Here is a 20,959-nt window from a genome sequence, read left to right on the forward strand (position 1 = left end):
CGCTGCTCCGCTCGCTGTCTACGCCGGCCCTTTCCCCATCCCTTTCACTCTACTCTCTCTCTCTCTCTCTCTTGCTGTTAATCAAGCCTGGTTTCTATCTCCAGTTTTATCATCCACCTATTGCTATTTTTACAGTCATGGGCCTCGAGTTCCCCCCCCCCCTTCCACACTCCACCTCATGCCCCACTAGCCCTCTTGCTCATTTTCCTTATCTCTTAAAGTGGTCGGAACGCGCGCAAGAAGGGCCCAAGCCGCGTAATCAATTTACACCTACCCTCTCGGGAGTGTGAAATGAAGATGGTTGGGAAAAAGGGGAGGGGGGTTCCTGTTCTGATATCAGGTCCCGAAAGAAAAAAAAAACAGAATCTCGCCAGCTGTGACGATTGTGATAAGGCGCGAAGAGATTGAGCTCCCAGTGATTATTGCTATGCCGGTCGATAATAATAATAATAATAATAATAATAATAATAATAATAATAATAATAATGTAGCTTACATTGGTAGCGCAGTCGCATTAAAGGGGACCTGGTTTCGAATCCCGGCTCGTTTTCGGTTTTCTGTGGTCTCCCGAAATGACCCCAGAGAATTAATTCCTGGCGCGGCGCATGCGTATGCCAGGCGTGCCGCAGACTTGTAATTGCCCGCCTGCAAGGTTTAGGAAGGCGCATAGTCGATTACTTTTCCGACATTGACTCTGACGACATCTGCGGCTGGATGATCAATTCGTTTTTCCTGCACACGAAAATTAAACCTTTTAAAAAAAATTCTGTACTTTTACAAAATATTCCTTCGGAAACCAGTTGCCAAGATATATTTGTAATGCTACAAGAAAGATATTGTCACTTTGTGCCACACATATCTATGGTTATTTTTGCACACGCGCGCTCGGCACACACACACACATATTATATAATCATACATTGATCGACATAATACAGACTATTTATTACGAAAATTGGAGCATAATTTTACATTTCAAATGAGGTTTCATTCAACCAATTCTCTAAACCATGGAAAAGATAATATAATATTTAACTGTTTGACTTTATTTGGTTTTACCTGGCTTATTAATGTGCGAAGTTAATACTGAAAAGATATTCAGGGATAGGTTTACAAACAACTTTAACTTTTGTAGGTACTCGCACAACACACAGCACGAATGCCCGGGAAAAGATGTGAACCCAGTATTACTGCGGACACTTGTTTTGTATTGATACATTTGTTTTCATGTAAATGTAAACATTTACAAATATACGTAAATTTACACGTATATTTCTGTTCCATTTACCATAAAAAAATACAGTGTAGGCGTTGGAGCTAAGGTCTCTAGATGATAGATTTGAATAAATAGCTAAATGGTCCATGAGAAAATGAAAAGTCGCGTCACCGCATAGACGGGGTGGCAGGGGGTTAAATCGCCCGTTTTCCGTTTGTTTTTTTTTTTTTTTTTTTTTTTTTTTTTTTTTTTTTTTTAACGTTTGAGGCTGTGAGCTTACCCTGATAGTAAATTAAAAAAAAGTACAATTCTAAAGCTAACAGCATTCATTGGAAACCTTACAAGTTATATGATACGAGCAAATATAGTTTTTACAGTTATGGCCACAGTAACGTTTACAGTCTTTAGACTGAAAAAAAGGTTTCCTGCCAAAATTATTTACCCTCCTTCCCCCCCCCCCCCCCTTTTCCTGTGTCAAAGATTTTTTTTTTGTAAATGGGACATAAATATTCATGTAATCTTACATATATTTGTAAATTTGTACATTTTACATGAATTATACTGTATATTTTCAAAGTAGTGTCTACAGTATTACTGTGATCAGATTCTTTATTGGTTATTTATGATATGTATTGTAACAGTACCTCCGATAGGGAGAGATTTGTGAACCGTATCCTGTATAGCTTTCCAGTATTAACTACACACATTAACAAGTATAATACAAAAATAAAATCCAATTAATGACCATTCAATTAGCTTTTACGTGGTAAAAAAAATATTTATGTTTGAAGAAACATAAAATAAAATATGAAATTATGTGCCAGTTTAAGCAAGAAATACTCCGTATTTTCTCTAAAAAAAATTATTTCATTCATGCAAAAATAACCATAGCCATGTGTTGTACAAAGTTACAATATTTTTTTTGTAGTGTTGCAATTTATTTCTTGGCAACTAGTTTCCAAAGGAATCTTGTTGTAAATGTACACAGATTTTTTTCCCCCTGTGAGATGTAGAGACTGGAAAAATTCGCGCTTTGGATGACCTCTAGGATAGACTCCACAATCCCCTATGTACTCAGGCAAATGCCACCTGCTCATTGGCTATTGACTCGTGACACCTGTCAACTGGGACGCTTGCGATTCGATACTTTTTTGGTTGAAGGTTTTTCATTGGCTCAAAGGCCTTCAGATAAACTGTGAGCCAATCAGAGAAGCAATAAAAAGATACAGTTGTTTGGATTCTATCATATCGTGAAATGAATCCACGAATATTTCCGGTCTCTAGAGATAAGGTATAAATAGTGTCGTAATACCCCGATGCCAGATTCGTTTTTCGTATGCCTGCGCCACTCCGAGAATACGCGCTAAAAGGAAGGATTTTCCTTTTTTTTTTTTTAAAGTGTCATTAGTGCTGGGTTCGTTACAGCGACAACTCAAATATTTCCGTGATAATGGTGGTGATCATGAACGTTCTTGATATGCAAGGGTTTATTCGTCAAGTTTTCGGCAGTCAGCGTCGGGATTCCTGTCATTCCTCCCCCGATGGGCCGAAAGTGGTTAGAAGTCGAAGAATGACGACTACAAGAGCCACAAATAACTATACCCTTGTTTTCCACTGTCCGCTTTCAGGCTGTCTGTGCCCGAGGACGGGAACAAATCTCAGTTCCCGAAACGTAGCAACTGTGTTTTAGTTTGCGATGTCGTCGTTGAGGAGTCCAGAATATCTGTTTGGTATCATCGTTGGTTCCCTCTTTTTGTCGCTGTGTTATCCAAAGTTGTTGTTTGCATTTCCTGTTATTGCTGCAACTGTCTCGTTTCTGTCGGGCCACAGCGTTCGTCTGCGCTGTGATATTGTTCTTACAATTTCCTTCCACGGAATTTTCTCTCTGTGCTAACATACGACATCGCAGATTTTGGCTTGTTTTTCTGTATGTTTGTATATTATTTTTTTCGGTAATTGTTCCGTATCACGTATCCAATTTAATCTTTGATCCTGATGGATATCCAGTTGTATATGGTGCTTGCTGTGTTCATTTAGTACGTCGAAAGATACTCTCTTAGCAAAAACTAGATTGCGTTATTATCAAATTTTTATAATTATTATTTTCAAAATCAAGTATATTTTTGCTATGATACCATTTCAAATCATAAACACATTCAACTGCTTACTTTATGTTTTTTTTTTTTTTTTTTTTTACCTAAAAATACAATTGGATATGTTGCACAGAACAATTGCTCCCCGAAAAAATGTTCCTCAAAGTTTTTATAAATATTTTCAAAATCAAACATATTTTGGTAAATTATACAGCTCTGCATCACAAACACACACAATTCCTTTCTTTGTTTTGATATGTTATGTAAAATTACAACTGGATACGCAATAAGGAATAAGTACCTTTTTTTTTCCCCTTTGTAGATTCTTCAGATTTTCTCCGTGACATAACAGTATCGGCGTATGTCCAAAATAATATTTTTAATCAAAATTATCTCTTTTTTTTTTGGGGGGGGGGGGGGGTAATATGGGTAATATGGGTAATGGAGGGTAATATGGGAGTGATATATCCCGATGTACACTTCACCGACTCAACCTCTGTTACAGAACCAGGCCCAGCTTAGCCAATCCCGAAATAAAATCATTGACGTTCAACCGAAGGCCTTGGCCTGATCCCTCCCCCCCCCCCCTCCTCCCTTCACGCTCCAACCGAGTGAGCCCATCTCCCGTGGTAACCGTTAAACCGCGGAGGTCGGTCCATCGATTCCAGAGCCTTCCACCGTGTTTGTTTTTGTCCAGGGGAAGGGGCCGTGTTGGGGGGGGGGGGGAGGGTTGCCCCGGGGAAGCTCCCTTTATTGCTGGCCGCTCGCCAAGGCGCGTGTGTGTTTTACGACGTGCTTGATGCGCGCCGACCTTTAAGGAGGGGTGGGGGGTGGGGGGTGAAAACCTCTCCTCGTCCATGGGGGGGGGGAGGGAAGACGTACAGCATTCCCCACCCCTCCCTACCAAATGAAATCGCTGACGACGAGAACGTAAGGCCCAAAAAATAAATAACGTAGTCGATGAGAAGCCAGGTCTATCCCCCTCCCTCCCTCCCTCCCTTAACGTAACTAAAATTAAGTGTATTTGTTTTTGGAGGGGGTCTGCGTTAGGGAAGACTCTTTAAGTGCGTGTCAGGCCGAAGCCTGTACGCGTAATCATGCTGGCTTTTAGCCAATCAGAATAGGGTGGCATGAATCATGTGCTCTTTGTTTGGGGATTGGTCAACCATGGCAGCAGTTGATGCCACGAGATCGGAAAAGTTCGCGGATTTATTTTGCGATAGGCTAAAATTAAAATACATATACTTTTAAGTTTTTTTTTTTTTTTTTTGCTATTGGCTCAAAGTTAATCAGGACGACTATGGGCAAATGAGAAACCCTCGACCAAAGAAGCATCGAAATACAGAGGCAAAATGTTGAGGCGACTTACAAATCAGCATCCAGTTAACTGGCGTTATTTCCCCTGGTATTCGGAGGACTGTGTATTATATCCTGAAGGTAATCTAAACCGCGAATTAGTTAAGTTGGGCCCCAGGTAACACTTGCATAGACACAGGGAAAACCCTGGGAACATTCATGCGGGGTGAAATTATTGCAAGCATTAAGCATCCTTGGAGGGGGGGGGGGGTTGTCAGGAGGGGGATTCTCCCCGCGTGATAATTACGAAGACTTGCGCGCCTTTTTATACTCATGATAAGTAGGGACCGGAAAAATTCGCGGGTTAAAACATCTCCAGGATGAACTCCATAGTTCTACGTACACTCGGTCAAATGCCACCCACTCATTGGCTGCTGTCTTGTGAGACGTCCCAACGTAGCAGCCTGTGATTCGATAAAGTTTTGGTCGGGTGTTTCTCACTGGCCCAGAGTCATCCAGGTGAGTTGTGAGCCAATAGCAGAGGTATAACTATTTGTATTTTAGCTTGTCGCGAAATGAATTCGCGAATTTTTCCTGTCTCTAATGATAAGTGAATATCTGTTCGTTGAAAATATTTTTGGCTGAAAATCAAAACAAAAAAACAAATCAAAGCGAGGGATAGAGTTAAAATTCTAGAAAGAGCTCTTAAATAAAATCATCAAAGCAAAAAAAAAAATGAAAAGAAAAAAAAACAACTTGACGTGTGGGACCGAGCCCTAAGTCTGCCGCTCGCCACGATGCCGCTGTCGGCGTGTCACCTGGACCACCGACTCTCTTGGAGAACTGCAAATAGAGTCGTAATTGCGGGCCAATTTACCGGCAAATTAACCCCTAACGGTGGCCGTTTCTCCGGGTGCCGAGCCGTAACCGGATGTTGTAAACACTACAGAACGGCTCGTGAGAAGGGAAAGGGCTGGTTGGCTTGGTTGAGGGAGGGGGGGGGGGCAGTGGGAAAGGGAGGGAAGTCGGGAAGCCTGATTGGGCGCATAAATCGCGAGCACTTGAGCGGAGGGTTTCGGAAGTCGTGTGATCAGCGCTCCAAGGGCAAAACGAACAACCCTTCTTCTTTTTTTTTTTTTTGTTGTTCGCTGACAGCTTTTGAACGGCGCGAACATTAGCGCTCCGTGCTGCTTGTTCAAGGTCTCTAAATGCAAATAAAGTTCACACTTGTGCATGCTAATTCTGCGGATCGTTCGATAGATAAAACTGCACGTATTGCTAGAACGTACACAGTCTTGAACTGTTGCTAAAAATTATACACTTGCGGGTAATTTTTTTTACATTTTGATATTATAACAGGTCGCATTTAACTTTTAACATATTACAAACAAACATAAGTTTTTTTTTGGTATAAATTAATCACTTTGTGATCTCGAAAAATAATTAAATATACCTACGTTATCTTCGCCGAAAACTATTAAGAAAATGAAATTTTTTGTTAAAAATAAGTTAAATTTTAATGAATTAATTTTAATTTATATTAATGAGAGGAAAATAACTCGCTCGCATGATACCGCATCGGCGCTGCGATGGCGCGCATTTAAGGTCGATCTATACTGTTCCATTGAGCGCATCTTCGACCTTGTGACCGACAGGCGCAGACCAGAGTTCAGTCGGGAGTTCTCCCGCGGCGGAGTTTCCAGGCTATACAGCGGTGAAGTCCCTGGACGAAGGTTCCAAGGCAGAGAGTTCAGTTCCGGGCGATAGTGTCGCGGGCGCGGCGGAGTTCCGAGCGAAGATCCGAGCGAGGCGTCGAGTGGGATCTCGGCGAAGGGGAAGTGCGACGGCGGCGGCGGAGTGCGGCGACGGAGTCCCGCGGCGGAGAACCACGAGGGTTGCTGCGGCGAGAGTTGCGCCAGAGGTGCGGCCCAGCGAGGTTTGTGGTTTGTAAAAACGACTGGTTAGGGAAGCAAAATTATTTTTAAGTGCAATTGATTATTTGCCATGTTATAAGATTAATTGTAAGTGACATAAGTAGTGGCAATAAATAAAGCTTGTGTGTAGTAAAATCTATTAATTGAGCTATCCTTTACAAACCTGCGGTTAATCGTAAAAGTATCATCCAAGTTGGGTTCCTTAATTTTTAACGTCATTACTTTTGTTTTATTTAAACTTTAGTGGATTGTCACTGTCTAAGCATTGCCAATTGATTTTGTTGTTTGGTGTTTATTTTTACCCCATGTACTTATGTTCCACGAGTTATCTGTAATTTTTGAAACTTCAGGCAGATTTTCATAATAAAATGTTTTTGCGTCACTAACAGAGAGAAACACCTGTAATTTTTTGGCACCAGGATGAACTGCATTCACTTGTACACAGATAAGCCTGTGTCCACTGTCCATTGCCTGCCGCCACATTTTACTTTCCGGCCGGACTGCATGATACTGTGTCATTTGTAGGGACATGCATATTTCGCGGAAAGAAATCAAGGCTACCTGAACGTTGCAGCACCGTGGGATCGTATATATTCCGTGATTGGGTGAGTTTCTTTCAAGTACATGTCTATTGTTACAACACCAATCACAGTAAGTCAGTGCGGAAGCAAAGGCGCCCGAGTGTCTCGGTCAAAATAAGGCATCGACTTCTCTCGCAGACGGCCGCCAATCACAAGGAATAAATAGAGACCGGAAAAATTCGCGAATTCATTTCGCAACAAGCTCAAATACAAATAGTTATACCTCAGTGCTGCCTCTGCTATTGGCTCACAACTCACCTGGATGACTCTGGGCCAGTGAGAAACACCCGACCAAAACTATCGAATCACAGGCTGCTACGTTGGGACGTCTCACAAGACAGCAGCCAATGAGTGGGTGGCATTTGACCGAGTGTACGTAGAACTATGGAGTTCATCCTGGAGGTGTTTGAACCCGCGAATTTTTCCGGTCCCTAGGAATAAACTGTTGATGCGGTTATATCTTGTTGCAGTCTAATAGGCGTTCAGATTTTTTCGCGAAAAATGCCTGCCCCTAGTCATGTGAGTTTGGTAATGTTGTTATTGGTTTCTTGTCCTTCCAGTCGTGACAGAACTACCTGTGGTCGAATTAGAACGCAGTTCATGTGTATAGTGGTATGCATTCCAGCCTTCCTACAAACTAAAACGCGAATTTCGCAGGGTTCTTCTGTTTGCTTCAATTAAACTCCCTTAAATTTTTCTGTCTCCCACAGATGGGTGGTTGAGTAAAGGGACAGGAAATATTTGCAGTTTATATTATCTTCAAGATAGCCTACACACGCCTCTGTGTTCTCGGGAAAATAACGCCAGTTCATTGGCGGCCGACTTTGTGAGCCGTCTCAACTAGTTTAGCTGTGATTCGACAGTTCTTTGGTTGAGGGTTTCTCATTGTTAGAGACCGGAAATAATTCGTGGATTTATTTCGTGATACGCTAAAATTCAAATGATCATGCCTTTGTGCTGCTGCTATTGGTTCAGTGCTAATCTGGAGGATTCTTGGCCATTTGGATACCTTCAGTATGGGCAGGCCTTTTTCGCGAAAAAAAAAAACCTGAACGCCTATTAGACTGCAACAAGGTACAACCACACCAGGGGTTTCTTCTTTGCGATTGGCGGCCATCTGCGAGAGAATTCGTTGCGTTATTTGACCGAGCCACTCAGGACGCGTTTGCTTCCGCACTGAATTATTCTGATTGGAGTTTTAACAATTGACATGTACCTGAAAGAAACTCATACAATCACGAAACACAGACAATGCTACAGTGTTGTAACTCGCAGCTAGACTAGAATTCTTGTCGCGAAATATGCATTCCCCTAACCATCAGTAGAGACCGGAATCATTCGCGAATTCATTTCACGATATTATAGAATCCAAACAACTGTATCTATATTGCTTCTCTGATTGGCTCTCAGTTTATCCGAAGGCCTTTGAGCCAATGAAAAACATTCAACCAAAAAAAGTATCGAATCGCAAGCATCCCAGTTGACAAGTGTCACGAGTCAATAGCCAATGAGCAGGTGGCATTTGCCTGAGTATGTAGGGATTGTGGAGTCTATCCTAAAGGTCATACAAAGCGCGAATTTTATCCATTCTCTAACCATCAGTCTACGAAATAACTTCTCACAAGTTACCCAGTTGAGTTACCTCATAAGTCAGAAGCCAATGAACAGGAGAGTTTTGCCCAAGTATGCGGAGGTTCGTGGAGTCTGTCCTGGAGGCCACTGAACACGCAAACTAATTTTTTAGGACCTCTACTCATTGGCCTAGATTCGTCTAGATGAGCAGCTTAAAGGTAGGCCTACCTATAGGAATGTATTTGAATTTTAGCCTATCGCGAAATGAAGCTGCGAATTTGTACAGTCTCTAGTGACACGTACCACGTTTCTGCTATAGTCCCGCTTTGGAAATATTTGTTATTATTAGAGAACGGAAAAATTCGCGGATTTATTTCACGTTATGCTAGAATCCAAATAACTGTACCTTTATATTGCTTCTGTGATTAACTTACAGTTTATCTGAAGGACTTTGAGCCAATGGAAAACCTTCAACCAAAAAAGTATCGAATCGCAAGCGTCCCAGTTGACAGATGTCACGAGTCAGTAGCCAATGGGCAGGTGGCATTTGCCTGAGTATGTAGGAGGTTGTGGAGTCTATCCTAGAGGTTATCGAAAGCGCGAATTTTTCTAGTCTCTAGTTATTATTAGAGTCCCGGAAATTTCGCGGATTCCTCTGGCCTCAGGATAGAATTCAAAGTTATAGGTGTGCTGGACCCATGTTTACTTTCCCATTGGTTGATTTCTTAGCGAGAACATTTTTATCCTTGTATTCGCTTACTTTTCTCCTAGCTGGACATCGTTGGCTCACGGTCGCAGAGGGGCGTGTCCAGATAACTGCGGTCCAATCATGAACACAGTGCGTCAGTGTGGAGGTTTGCATTCTAGCTTGCGACTAAATGAATGCGCGAAATAATTCCGTGGCTCTAGTTATTACAGGCCTGCAATTACGCGAGTCAAACAAGTTTTGAAGTGAAGCCTTGAGTTAAAGAGTAAGTGCACCAAGACTGTTTCTTCAATCGGCGTGTCCATCCCGTACTTCCCCCCCCCCCTCCCCCCACCTTCTCTCTCAATCGTGGGTTTTTAAATTCGCGCTCGCCGCCCGCTTATCGCTCAGGGAATTGGTCTGGCAAGCTCTCTCCCCCTCCTGGCCACGACGTGCGCAGATGTACGAGGATCAAGGGCGGCGGGAGAGAAGCGTCGTGGGACTTCAGCCGGGGGCACCAGTGCCTCGCCGCGCCTGGCGTCATCCATCAGGGGGACCTCCTGCGAGCGCGCGCCACTGGACAGCTGGGACCGTCTTGTGTCCCCCTTCTCTCACTCTCTCTCTCTCTCTCTCTCTCTCCCCCCCCCCTTTGGCAACTGCCGGTAATGAGCCCGTGAGGTTGGTGGGAGGTTCGACTGACACCTCAGGGCCGCCGCAGTTGCCGTGATCAGCCCCGCATAGAACAAGGAGGGGGAGATACAAGAAGTGCGACTCTTCCAGTGGAAATTGAGACCACGTTTTGGCTAGACATGTGTAGAAACTGGAAAAATTCGCGCTTTCGATATCCTCTAGGATAGACTCCACAACCCCCTACGTACTCGGGCAAATGCCACCTGCCCATTGGCTACTGACTCGTGAGACCTGTCAACTGGGACGCTTGTGATTCGATACTTTTTTTGGTTGAAGGTTTTCCATTGGCTCAAAGTCCTTCAGATAAACTGTAAGCCAATCACAGAAGCAATACAAAGGTACAGTTGTTTGGATTCTAGCGTATCGTGAAATGAAACCGCGAATTTTTCCGGTCTCTAGACATGTGATGCTATCTGTCCGTGATTCAATGGCAAGATACCTGCAAAAATTCGCCTTGTTGTGTGGAGAGAGGCTTTAATGCTACCCATTATGCATTTGAATTAAATTTTTTTCGACACACACCTCAAAGGACAAAAAAAACCATTACAGTAATAAAAAATTCAGATGAATCCAGTCACACGCAGTTCGACCTGAAATTAAATTCAGCGGCAGCTAATGACTTATTTGCTTACAAGTGCTTGGAGTGCATTCCGGTGCCAGGAAATAACACTAATATCGCAGGTCTGTACCAATGGCAAGTTGTAAACTCTACTGTGAGTAGGAAAAACATATTAAAAAAAATTCAAAATAGCAAAAATCCGAAATAAAAAAAAATATTCTGCAAACAATACTCGGGTTACGGTTGAAATGTAGCAGGGAGCGACATCACTTAGGGCTTTCATAAATAAGTACAACTTCTGCGTTCTGTTTCCACATCAAAACTTCATCGCACAAATTATATTTCACAAAGAGCAGCCGAAATTAAATGCGCACGGCATGAATACAAATGACTTAAACTAAAATATTTCTCTAAATTCTGTGTACAAATGTTCTCTTTATATATATATATATATATATATATATATATATATATAGCGTCTCGCGAACTCGCTGAAAAATAACTGAAGTAGGATGTTGCGGAGCAAATGCAATATTACAAAACATGTCCGGGCCTTATATCCTCTGACGGGGTTTTTCTGGACACTGACATAAAATGGCAATGTTCCCTCTCAGTCGACGGAAGTTAAATAAAATGTCCGCTATGCACGGCAGTGACGTTTCCGCAAGTACTTACTTGGCGGAAAATTCTCGTTCACGAACCAAATAATTTCGAGCGAAATGCACTCGCGCTCGGACATGACCAAAAGTCTAGGCTTCCTAGCCATAAACCTACATAATTATGCTCCTCCTCTGGTACTTGCGTGAACGTTAAATAAAAAAAAACTAAGCTATACGAATACTTAAATGTTTATACATTTACACACATAAACTGTACCAGCGCTAAATAACATAAGTAAAAATATGCTAAATTATAACTATCAAATACAGAAATTTAGAAATAACTCAAATTATAAATATGAGCCGCTCCTTACGTGAGTCGCATAGAGTAAGCTACCAAAAAAAAAATTAATTAAATAAGGCAAAATACAGACTAGCACGCATCAACGTGTACAATCATTTGCAATCTAGGCTGTCCCCAGATAACGCGAATTTCACAGATCCACAGAGATCATTGGGGGCATGGGTTTTTCGCGAAATTATTTGAGCGCTCGTTATCTGCAATAAGCCCGTGCTAGCGATTGTTCTCTTGTGATTGGCGGTCGTCTGCTAGAGAAGCCAATGCCCGATTTGGCGGGACCATTGAGGACGTGTTTGCTTCCGCGCTGGATTGCTGTGATTGGTGTGCTGATAGTAGACATGCACCTGAAATAAACCCAGTATTGATATCTTTCCACGAAACATACATGTCCCTAGATATAGCACATTGGAGATAAGACAATTTCATTGGCCCATCTCTATGTTTCGCGAAAAGTTTTAGAGATAGCAGCGATTTAAAATACTGTAGCAACGTCTGTATTTCGTGATTGGTCGAGTTTTTTTCAGGTTCATAATTTACTCTCAGCACACCAATCACAATAATTCATCTCAGAAGCGAAAGCATACTAGATGGCCCGGTCAAAAAAAAAAAATAAAAGAGCGTGTGTAACTCAGTGCACGTGTTAGAAGCGAAACTTCTTTGGCAATTCAAACCTCGACTCGTAAGTATATCGTACGGGGTAAAAAGGCAGAGAGAGAGAGAGAGAGAGATAAAAGAGAGTGGAGAGAGAGAAATAAGACAATTTTCTAAATAAGCATGAATTAATAGAATTAACATTAACTTTAAAATACGCTCAAACCCCGTTAATGTTGTACTCTGCCCAAATACTCCCTTACCAGATGCCAGCAAGTCGGTGTGGCGTCAGGCGCTGACGGGTCCCTACCGCCGCGACCCGCCTATCCCTGCAGCATGGCGGGGTTCAACCTGAGCCGCACGCCGCCACTTGTAACCCGCTCAAGGCTCCGAGGCCCGACACGTTTTCTGCACCGTCCGCAACCTGTTCGCCGTACTTTTCGCGTCAGATGCGTTTCACAACAATGTTCCCCGAAATGGTTGCATCGAAATTCGGCCTTGAAATTTTACTGCCATCGCGCCCAAAGAAGTTTCACTTAAAAAAAAATTGGTTGTCTGTAAAGTCGGTTTACGGACGATAGTTTAACGTGGCAGCGTCATAACAAAACATTGATGAAATGTTTGTATACTAATATGAATAAAATTAAATCATTTTTATTGAATTATCACAATTTTTTATGGATACAAAGAAAGAGTGAAATGAAATGTACAATTTAATTGATAAATTTACTTTTATTTGCACTCATTAATTCAAATATGTTTATTACTTTAACGAACAGATTATTTTAACTATAACTTTTATACATGTTTGCTATTTAACTTCTTCCAATCTGTGTTATTTTGTTAAGGATATGACGATGATAGGAAAAGTAGGAAACGAATGGGAGTGTTTCAAGGATGATGTGAAGGAAAATAATATGTTTGCGCCACGGACTCTGCAGCAATGTTAGGAGGAACGGGTTAGCAAAGAGCAGTGAAAATGTTACATTGAAATGCATGAAAACAGAATTACGCCACGGACTCGGTCGCAATGCTAGGAGGTTCAGGTTAGCGAAGAGAAATATAAAATGAGCGTAACGGGACACAGCGTAACGGGACAATGTGCGTAACGGGACACTTTTTCGTGCGTGCAGCCGGCGTTCATCGATTTATTAGACGTTGTCACGTCAAAAAAAAACAAAACACATTGGCTTCTCTCGCAGACGGCCGGCACAGTCACAAGTGCGGGTTATTGCGGTTTGATGGGCGTTCAGAATTTTTTATTTTTATTTTCCTCGCGAGAAGTGCCTGCTCCTGCAGGTGCAGCGGCAAGTATCGTCGACGGACGCCTCCGGGAGTTCCCTCCAAGGCGTCGCGGTGCCCCGCCGCCAGGGTGCCACGCGCCATGTGTTTACGCGGCGCCCGCTAACGCAATTACCGGCGCCTCGCGACGCCGCGTATCGACCGACGGCGAGGCGCTCCCCCCCTCCCCCCCGCACCCTCCTTCTGACCGCGCCCCACGCTTCGCAGCTCGCTCCTCGGGCCCCACGCTCTTACAAATCAAAGCAAACGTACCAAAATTTTCAACGAAGAAATTTCCCTGAAATAAACGACGATTTCTTAGTGAATTTCAGACGACTGAATCTCCGTAAAAAACTACGCAGGATTCCAACTTCCAATTTCCGTGCTCCACCGTAAAAAACGGCAAACAGGCAAGGGTGTTTGTTCTTGCTGTTGACTTAGCAAGTTACCCGTTAATTTACGAAGTTAACCGTAAATTAACGAAGATCTCTAGATAATTTGCAACCAGCGTGCTTCGTACAGCGCAGGACCGGGTTTATACAGGACGAGTATGAATTCGGCAGACAAATTTTTGGCTGCTGGTTCATCACGACATTATAAGTTGAAAATTAATTTTTGGCTTATGGAGTTAAGTGCTTCCAAAGGCTGTTTCGCGTCTTTGAAGTTGGGGCTGAACTGCATTTCTATTTTAATAGAGAAAGTAGTTAAGATAGAGCACACAGCATGTGGATTATGTTTAACGGAATAGATTTCTACAACTACCGTGAAATTTTTCGCTGTCGAAGAATTATTTAATTGAAATATGTAATTTGGGTTAGTAACACGCCAAAAAAAATGTGAAAAATAATGGTTTTACGCACAATTATTCCAGTGAAATAATTTTGTTACAGCGACAAAATTCGCGGTGGTTGTAGAACTTCGTTCAAATAAATACAATCCAAATTGCTTACTTTTCTATCTTAAATGCTTTCTCTATTATTTACAATGAAATTGTAATTTAGCTCTAACTTCAGAGTCGTATACCAGCCCTGGGAAGCAGTATAGACCATGAGTCGGACATATGTTTTCAGCTTATTTTGTCGTGACAAATATGCAGCTTAAGTTTGTCGGTCAATTTCAAATTCAATCCTTATACTACGCAAGGGACGCAACGTCTAAACAACACAACACGCAGCCAACGATAGGAAATAACGGTCTTTCATTGAAGTCGAGGATCGTTAGACGTCACCAATACTACAACTTGAAGTTATCTTTAAAATATTTGTGCAATGGGAGTGCATGACTTGATGTAAGTTTTTGGACATACACCATTGCTAAGAACTTTTTCTGTTGAAGAAAAACTAAAAACTAAAATAAATAAATAAATAAAAATACACAAAAAAGACAAAAAAAAACACACAAAAATAAGCAAACAATTGCTGCTGTCAACAAGGATATGAACACCTTAAAATATTCCGTAACAGGAATATGGTCAACAAACAAAGAAAAATGTACTAAGAGAACGAAAAAAAAACCACAAATGATGACAACACAAAAATATTGAACCCAAAATAATTCAGCACAACAGTTGAAACGAGACAAAAACACGACAAAACGAAAAGACAAACGAACACAATAGTTTTACCAAAAACAGAAACAAGCGACGTTTCGGGAACTGCTATCTGCTCCCGTCCTCAGGCAGAGACGCACATGGTACGGAAACACAGGTGCGACTGAGAAGGGGCTGGAAAGTACCCCACATTTACGGTCTTCCAAAGATTCATAAACCCGACATGCCTCTGCGCCCGATCATCAGTTGTTGTAATTCCCCATGCTAGAAACTATCAAAATATCTCCTGAAAATTGTTGAGCCACTAGCAGGACAGACAGATACATTTGTCAAAGATTCTAATCATTTTATTTCTATAGTCAAAACACTGAAAATAGAAAACAACGATACCCTGGTGAGTTTTGATGTCCAAAGCCTCTTCACTAATGTGCCAGTAGCCGAAACACTCAGCATTGTCAAGGCCAAATTGGAAGCTGATCCAACCCTAAAGGACAGAACTATAATACCAATCCCATCCATCATGGAAATGATTACCCTCTGTGTCACCACAACATATTTCCAGTTCAAGGATATTTTCTACAAACAGACCGATGGCATGGCAATGGGCTCTTCTCTTTCACCATTTATGGCCAATATATTTATGGAAAACTTTGAGCAAGAAGCACTTAGCAAAAGTAATAGCCCTCCTAAAATCTGGCTCCGTTATGTGGATGACACCTTCACTGTCTGGCAACATGGACCTGAAACTTTGGAGGAATTTGTGAACCACCTCAACTCTCTGAGGCCATCAATAAAATTCACATATGAAAAAGAAACCAAAGGTAGCATTCGTTTCCTGGATGTACTAGTCAGCAGAAAAAACAACAGCCTGGAAACTAAAGTATACAGGAAACCTACGCACACAGGCCAATACCTTAATTTTGCATCCAACCATACCAAAATAACAATAACTGGCATAATTCACACACTAACCAACCGAGCTGAGATTATTTGTTCTGATGAGAAATATATTGCGGTTAAACACAATCATATAAAAAAAGAACTCATAGCCAATGGTTACCCTGTCAACACCATCAAACAGCATATGAAACCCAACAAAACACTCAAATCCACAGAAACTGAGAAACCTGCAGGAACCCTAGTCATTCCGTTTGTTCAAGGGCTTTCAGTAAAAATAAGACGCCTGGGAAAGAAATATGGACTTCAAACAGTATTCCGTTCTAAATCTACTATTAAAAGTATTGTTACCAAGGTGAAACCAGCCACAGAAAAATTACAAACTCACAACTGTGTGTATCAGCTCCCCTGAGAATGTGGCCACATGTACATAGGTGAAACTGGCAGAGCTCTATCCACCCGAATCAAAGAACACAAAAACAACTGCAAGAAGGGTGAAACCCTAAAATCCAGACTTGCTGAACATACATGGGAAAATAGCCACAAAATTCTCTGGGAAGACTCCACACCACTCATACAGGAATCCGATAAAATAAAAAGGAAAATCAAAGAATCAGCCTTCATTATTAGCAATAAAAATATTTTCAGCCAGCAGAGCATTGAACTAAAATATATGTGGATCCCTTTGATAAAGAGAGAAACATCCCTGCAGCACAAAACAATAGCCAATACTCAACCTACCATAACTAATTCGCTTTAACTCCATGGTGCACAGCCAATGGGGAGACAGCTCGTCTGCCATTGGCTGAGCAAGATGTAGCCCTTTCTCTGATAAATACCCTCATTTTCCAAAATCGCACACTTCGCGCCCCGCCGTCGTTTCCAATGATTCGAACAAAGTGACGGGGTCGCACTATTTATATTGGCACCCACATAGCGAGTTATGGGAACGTAATAGTTCCCGGTATCGCTGTCACACGCTCCCGGCCGAGCATATGAGGAAACGGCGGCAGCCCCTTCTCAGTCGCACCTGTGTTTTCGTGCCATGTGCGTCTCTGCCTGAGGACGGGAGCAGATAGCAGTTCCCGAAACGTCGCTTGTTTCTGTTTTGGTAAAACTATTGTGTTCGTTTATCTTTTCGTTTTGTCATGTTTTTGTCTCGTTTCAACTGTTGTGCTGAATTATTTTGGGTTCAATATTTTTGTGTTGTCATCATTTGTGGTTTTTTTTTTTTTTTTTTTTCGTTCTCTTAGTACATTTTTCTTTGTTTGTTGACCATATTCCTGTTACGGAATATTTTGTGGTGTTCATATCCTTGTTGACAACAGCAATTGTTTGCTTATTTTTGTGTGTTTTTTGTCTTTTTTGGGTATTTTTATTTATTTATTTATTTTATTTTTTTAGTTTTTCTTCAACAGAAAAAGTTCTTAGCAATGGCGTATGTCCAAAAACTTACATCAAGTCACTACAACTTGAAATTGTAAAACAGTAGAAAACTAATGTCTTTGCTTGGACGTCTCTCTAAGTATAGTTAATGTTTATATGAAGAAAAAAAAACATATGAAATGGCCAATAATTTGAATTTAAAGGTGATCTTTGCTTTTACTGTGCGAAATTTTAGCAAGTGAAAAAACGATGTTTATAATAAAAACAACATCGTGGGATTTCATGCACATTACATCCGTGTCTTTAAAACATTTGGTGACACTGCACTTCAAATACGGAAGGCGGAAATGCATGAAGTTAAATGTTGGCCGATGCTTACGCTGCGTTTTTTTCGTGCGTTTATAAACGGGTACTCGAAGGAATTTTAGAATTTTGGCGTCCTCCTTTTATTATTGCCTTATAGCTTTTTTTTTTTAATTTTAGTTTATAAATTCGACCCAAGACTCGGTATTACTCGCCGGGTTGGTTATTGTTTTTAATTAAGGGAATTTCCTGTGAATTTATTTTCTTGAATTAGGTTGTTGAATCAGTATTTTCTACACCAAATATTTAGTTGTAATTTGCGAGCTGTGAAAATTGGCGCTAGTGGATATATAGGTAATTATGAACATTTGCGGAACCTTTTATCGTTTTTAGGTTATATTTAGTAAATATCTGTGGAGTGATTTTAAGACGAAGGATATTACTCAAGAGAGCTGTTGTGATAGATTTACAGGAAATAAAATAATTATGAAGACAAGAAACTAAAATAAAAATTATGACAAGGGAAAAAAATCGAAGATGGCGTGGACTGAAACAAATTCGCGTTTTCACTTACCTCTTAGGTAGATTTCACGATCCTCTATATGTAATTGTGATAATTACATCTACTCGTTGGCTACTGAGTCGTGACACCTGTTAACTGGGATGCTTGTGATTCGATACTTCTTTTGTTGAGGGTGTTTCACTGGCTCTCATTCAGGTAAACTGTGGTTCAATCGCTGAATCAACAAATGTAAATGAGTTTGGATTCTAACCTATCGCGAAATGAATCCGCGAAACTGTCCGATCTCTAGTCATGTGTAGGGACACCTGTATTTCGCGAATACATTTCGTGTCAAGGTATTTCACAAAATACTGTAGCTTTTCTCCTGTGGTTATTGGCTGAGGTCGGTGAGAGGTGTCTTCCCGCTCTTGACGGGGCCAATGAGAATGTGGTCACCGTACTGCTGCACCCTCACAATTTGTCATGACTCTTAGAAAAAACTACAGTGTTTTGTGAAATACCTTGACATGAAATGAAATCGCGAAATACAGGTGTCCCTAGTCATGATAAACGGTAACACACCACAATACAGAGCAGGGATGTTAGGGGAGGTATCGTCCTTTATTATAGGAAACCATCCCAGCGGGGTAGACATACAGATCGCCAGGGTAACGAGATACATGTCACTGAAATGCATAACCCGCCAGGGAATTAATTAGGATTGAAATATGTGTGAATTTCATAGTGTTTGTGTGATTTATTGTTTGTAGTGTTATTTTTTATGCAATTTAATTTAGGGTGATGTTTTCTTAAAGCTCGACTTCACACGCCAAGTAGATTTTTTTTAAATTTTATTTTATCACCATCATTCCTACTTATATTTAAGGGGTCTTTCTGAAATTCTTATAACATTCAACATATATTAACTTAGTATAGTAAAGAGGGTGTATAAAGTCTACGCATAATATTGTAATTATTATCTCTTCGCGAATTTTACAGCCATTATATTACACTAAATGAAGAGTATCTGTTTGAAAATAATAGTGACATAAAAACAAATGCAAGCGAGTAGGCTAATCGTGTTAAAATTTCAGAAATAGCCCTTAAATAATATTTACGGCGAGAAAAATTAAAAAAAAAAAAATCTACATGGCGAACGAGACAGGCCTACCCGGGTACACATACGGTGCGCAGAGCTTCTGAAAAAAACAAAACAAAAAAACAACTGGATTTGAAAACTATTCAAGATATTTGAGTGGGGTCTGTTCACGAAAATTCATTTAAGAATTCGCTATGGACTGAAAAGTAGTTCGGTTTCCGGACTAAGTTTTTAAACAGTATTTTTTGACGAGTTAAATTGGCTAATTGGCGTGTTTTCAGGGTAATTTTTTGCGCATAGAACAACCGGCACAGATTCTTGGAAACGCTTAAAGGGCGCCGTTCGGCTGGAGCGTAAACGCGCTACGGCGGAAATAGCGTGTTGTTCTTGCTCGGAGCTGGGCGGCGACTTTACGAAGTATCCTGCTGCTCGCCACCCTCTTCCTAACCCCTGCACTTAGCACCACCCCCCCTCCCCCCAATCCCCCATCTCCAGTTGGCGCGCCAACGACACGCGGCGCGACAAGTCGTGTGTTGCGATATTGCATGATACTTATTTTAGTGGTTAAGGGGGTGCCTCCCATTTCAGACCATGATTTTATATTTATAATAATCACTAATCAACTTTTAGACTTCTTCAATTGTTTAACTTTCACGGAATGAAAAAAAATATATACAGCGTGTACTTTTTGCATAATTAGTTGCCAAAGTTACTTTTTTAACGTTTTTGGGTTGTACAAAGAAGGATAATTTACTTTTTTGTATAACTGAATCTTTTTAGGTTTAACTGCAATGCCACTGGCTACTTCATGATATGGTTTGCATTTCTATCACAAAAAATCATTTTATTTTTCTTGGCTGTCGAAATCATAAATTTAAGAATACGCTGAGGGCGAATCAGTAGTTCTGTTTCCGTGTTTAGTTTTTAAAACAGTGTTCTTAGAAGAGTGAAAATGGCTAAAACGCATGTTTTAGACATTAAAAATCCGGCACATATTCTTGAAAGCACTTACGGGAATTCCTTTACAGCTTTATCTTCATTTATATGCCATGTAATGTCGTGGTTACCACTCGAAACTCACTGTTGCCCCGTGCGCGGCGAGAAGACTGCGCTTAGAGGCGATACCGCGCTAGAAGAACCGGCGAGCGTCGCTCTTATCTTCCCGCCTCACTGACACAAATTAAACCCTGAATGGGCGGGCACCTTAATTACGCGCACTGTATCTGCCCTAAACGTAGGACACATTTTTATTAACGTAGCTTCAACCCACAATACAAGTAGTTAGAACTTACTGCTAACTTCCTTGTGTGTGTGTGTGCACTGTTAACAATTTTCAGCTTCAATTTACGAAGAACGCTGGTTACAAACTATCCAGGGATCTTCGTCAATTTACGGCTGTCTTCGTATATTTACGGACACCGAGTTCACTTTCTTTGAGCATGATTTCAAAAGAATATTATTGGTGCATTAACACAAACATTTCCAGAACGGGATTAAGTCTGCAGTAATAACACTCTTATTTTGTTCACGTGTGTGTGTGTTTACAATTGTTCAGAACTAAACGTACAACTCGGAAGTCGAATATTACGGCGTGGTTGCCACGAAGATTCAGTTATTTGGAATTACGAGGAACTCTTTGTTTATTTGAGTTGAGTTCTTCGTTTAAAAGTACGTAAATTTACTGTAATTTTCAACTCTCTCTTTGTGTGTGTGTGTGTGTGTGTGTGTGTGTGTGTAACAGCATGCCGTTTGGACGCAGATTACT

The 20,959-nt window shown here is 41.1% G+C and overlaps 1 protein-coding gene and 1 long non-coding RNA gene across 2 annotated transcripts in view; one reads left to right on the forward strand and one right to left on the reverse strand.

Moving 5' to 3' along the window:
• LOC134530465 (uncharacterized) overlaps positions 1–20,959 on the forward strand; it is a 226,649-nt gene that overhangs the window by 36,485 nt on the left and 169,205 nt on the right. The window lies entirely within an intron of this gene.
• Positions 9,785–20,959, reverse strand: part of LOC134528602 (uncharacterized) — a 72,576-nt gene continuing 61,401 nt past the window's right edge. The window contains exon 4 of the mRNA XM_063362354.1: positions 9,785–9,937. Coding sequence (XP_063218424.1) covers positions 9,785–9,937 — 153 coding nt within the window. The remainder of the gene's footprint in view (positions 9,938–20,959) is intronic.

Source organism: Bacillus rossius, chromosome 1 (genome assembly GCF_032445375.1).
Source record: "Bacillus rossius redtenbacheri isolate Brsri chromosome 1, Brsri_v3, whole genome shotgun sequence".
NCBI classification, from domain to species: Eukaryota; Metazoa; Arthropoda; class Insecta; order Phasmatodea; family Bacillidae; genus Bacillus; species Bacillus rossius.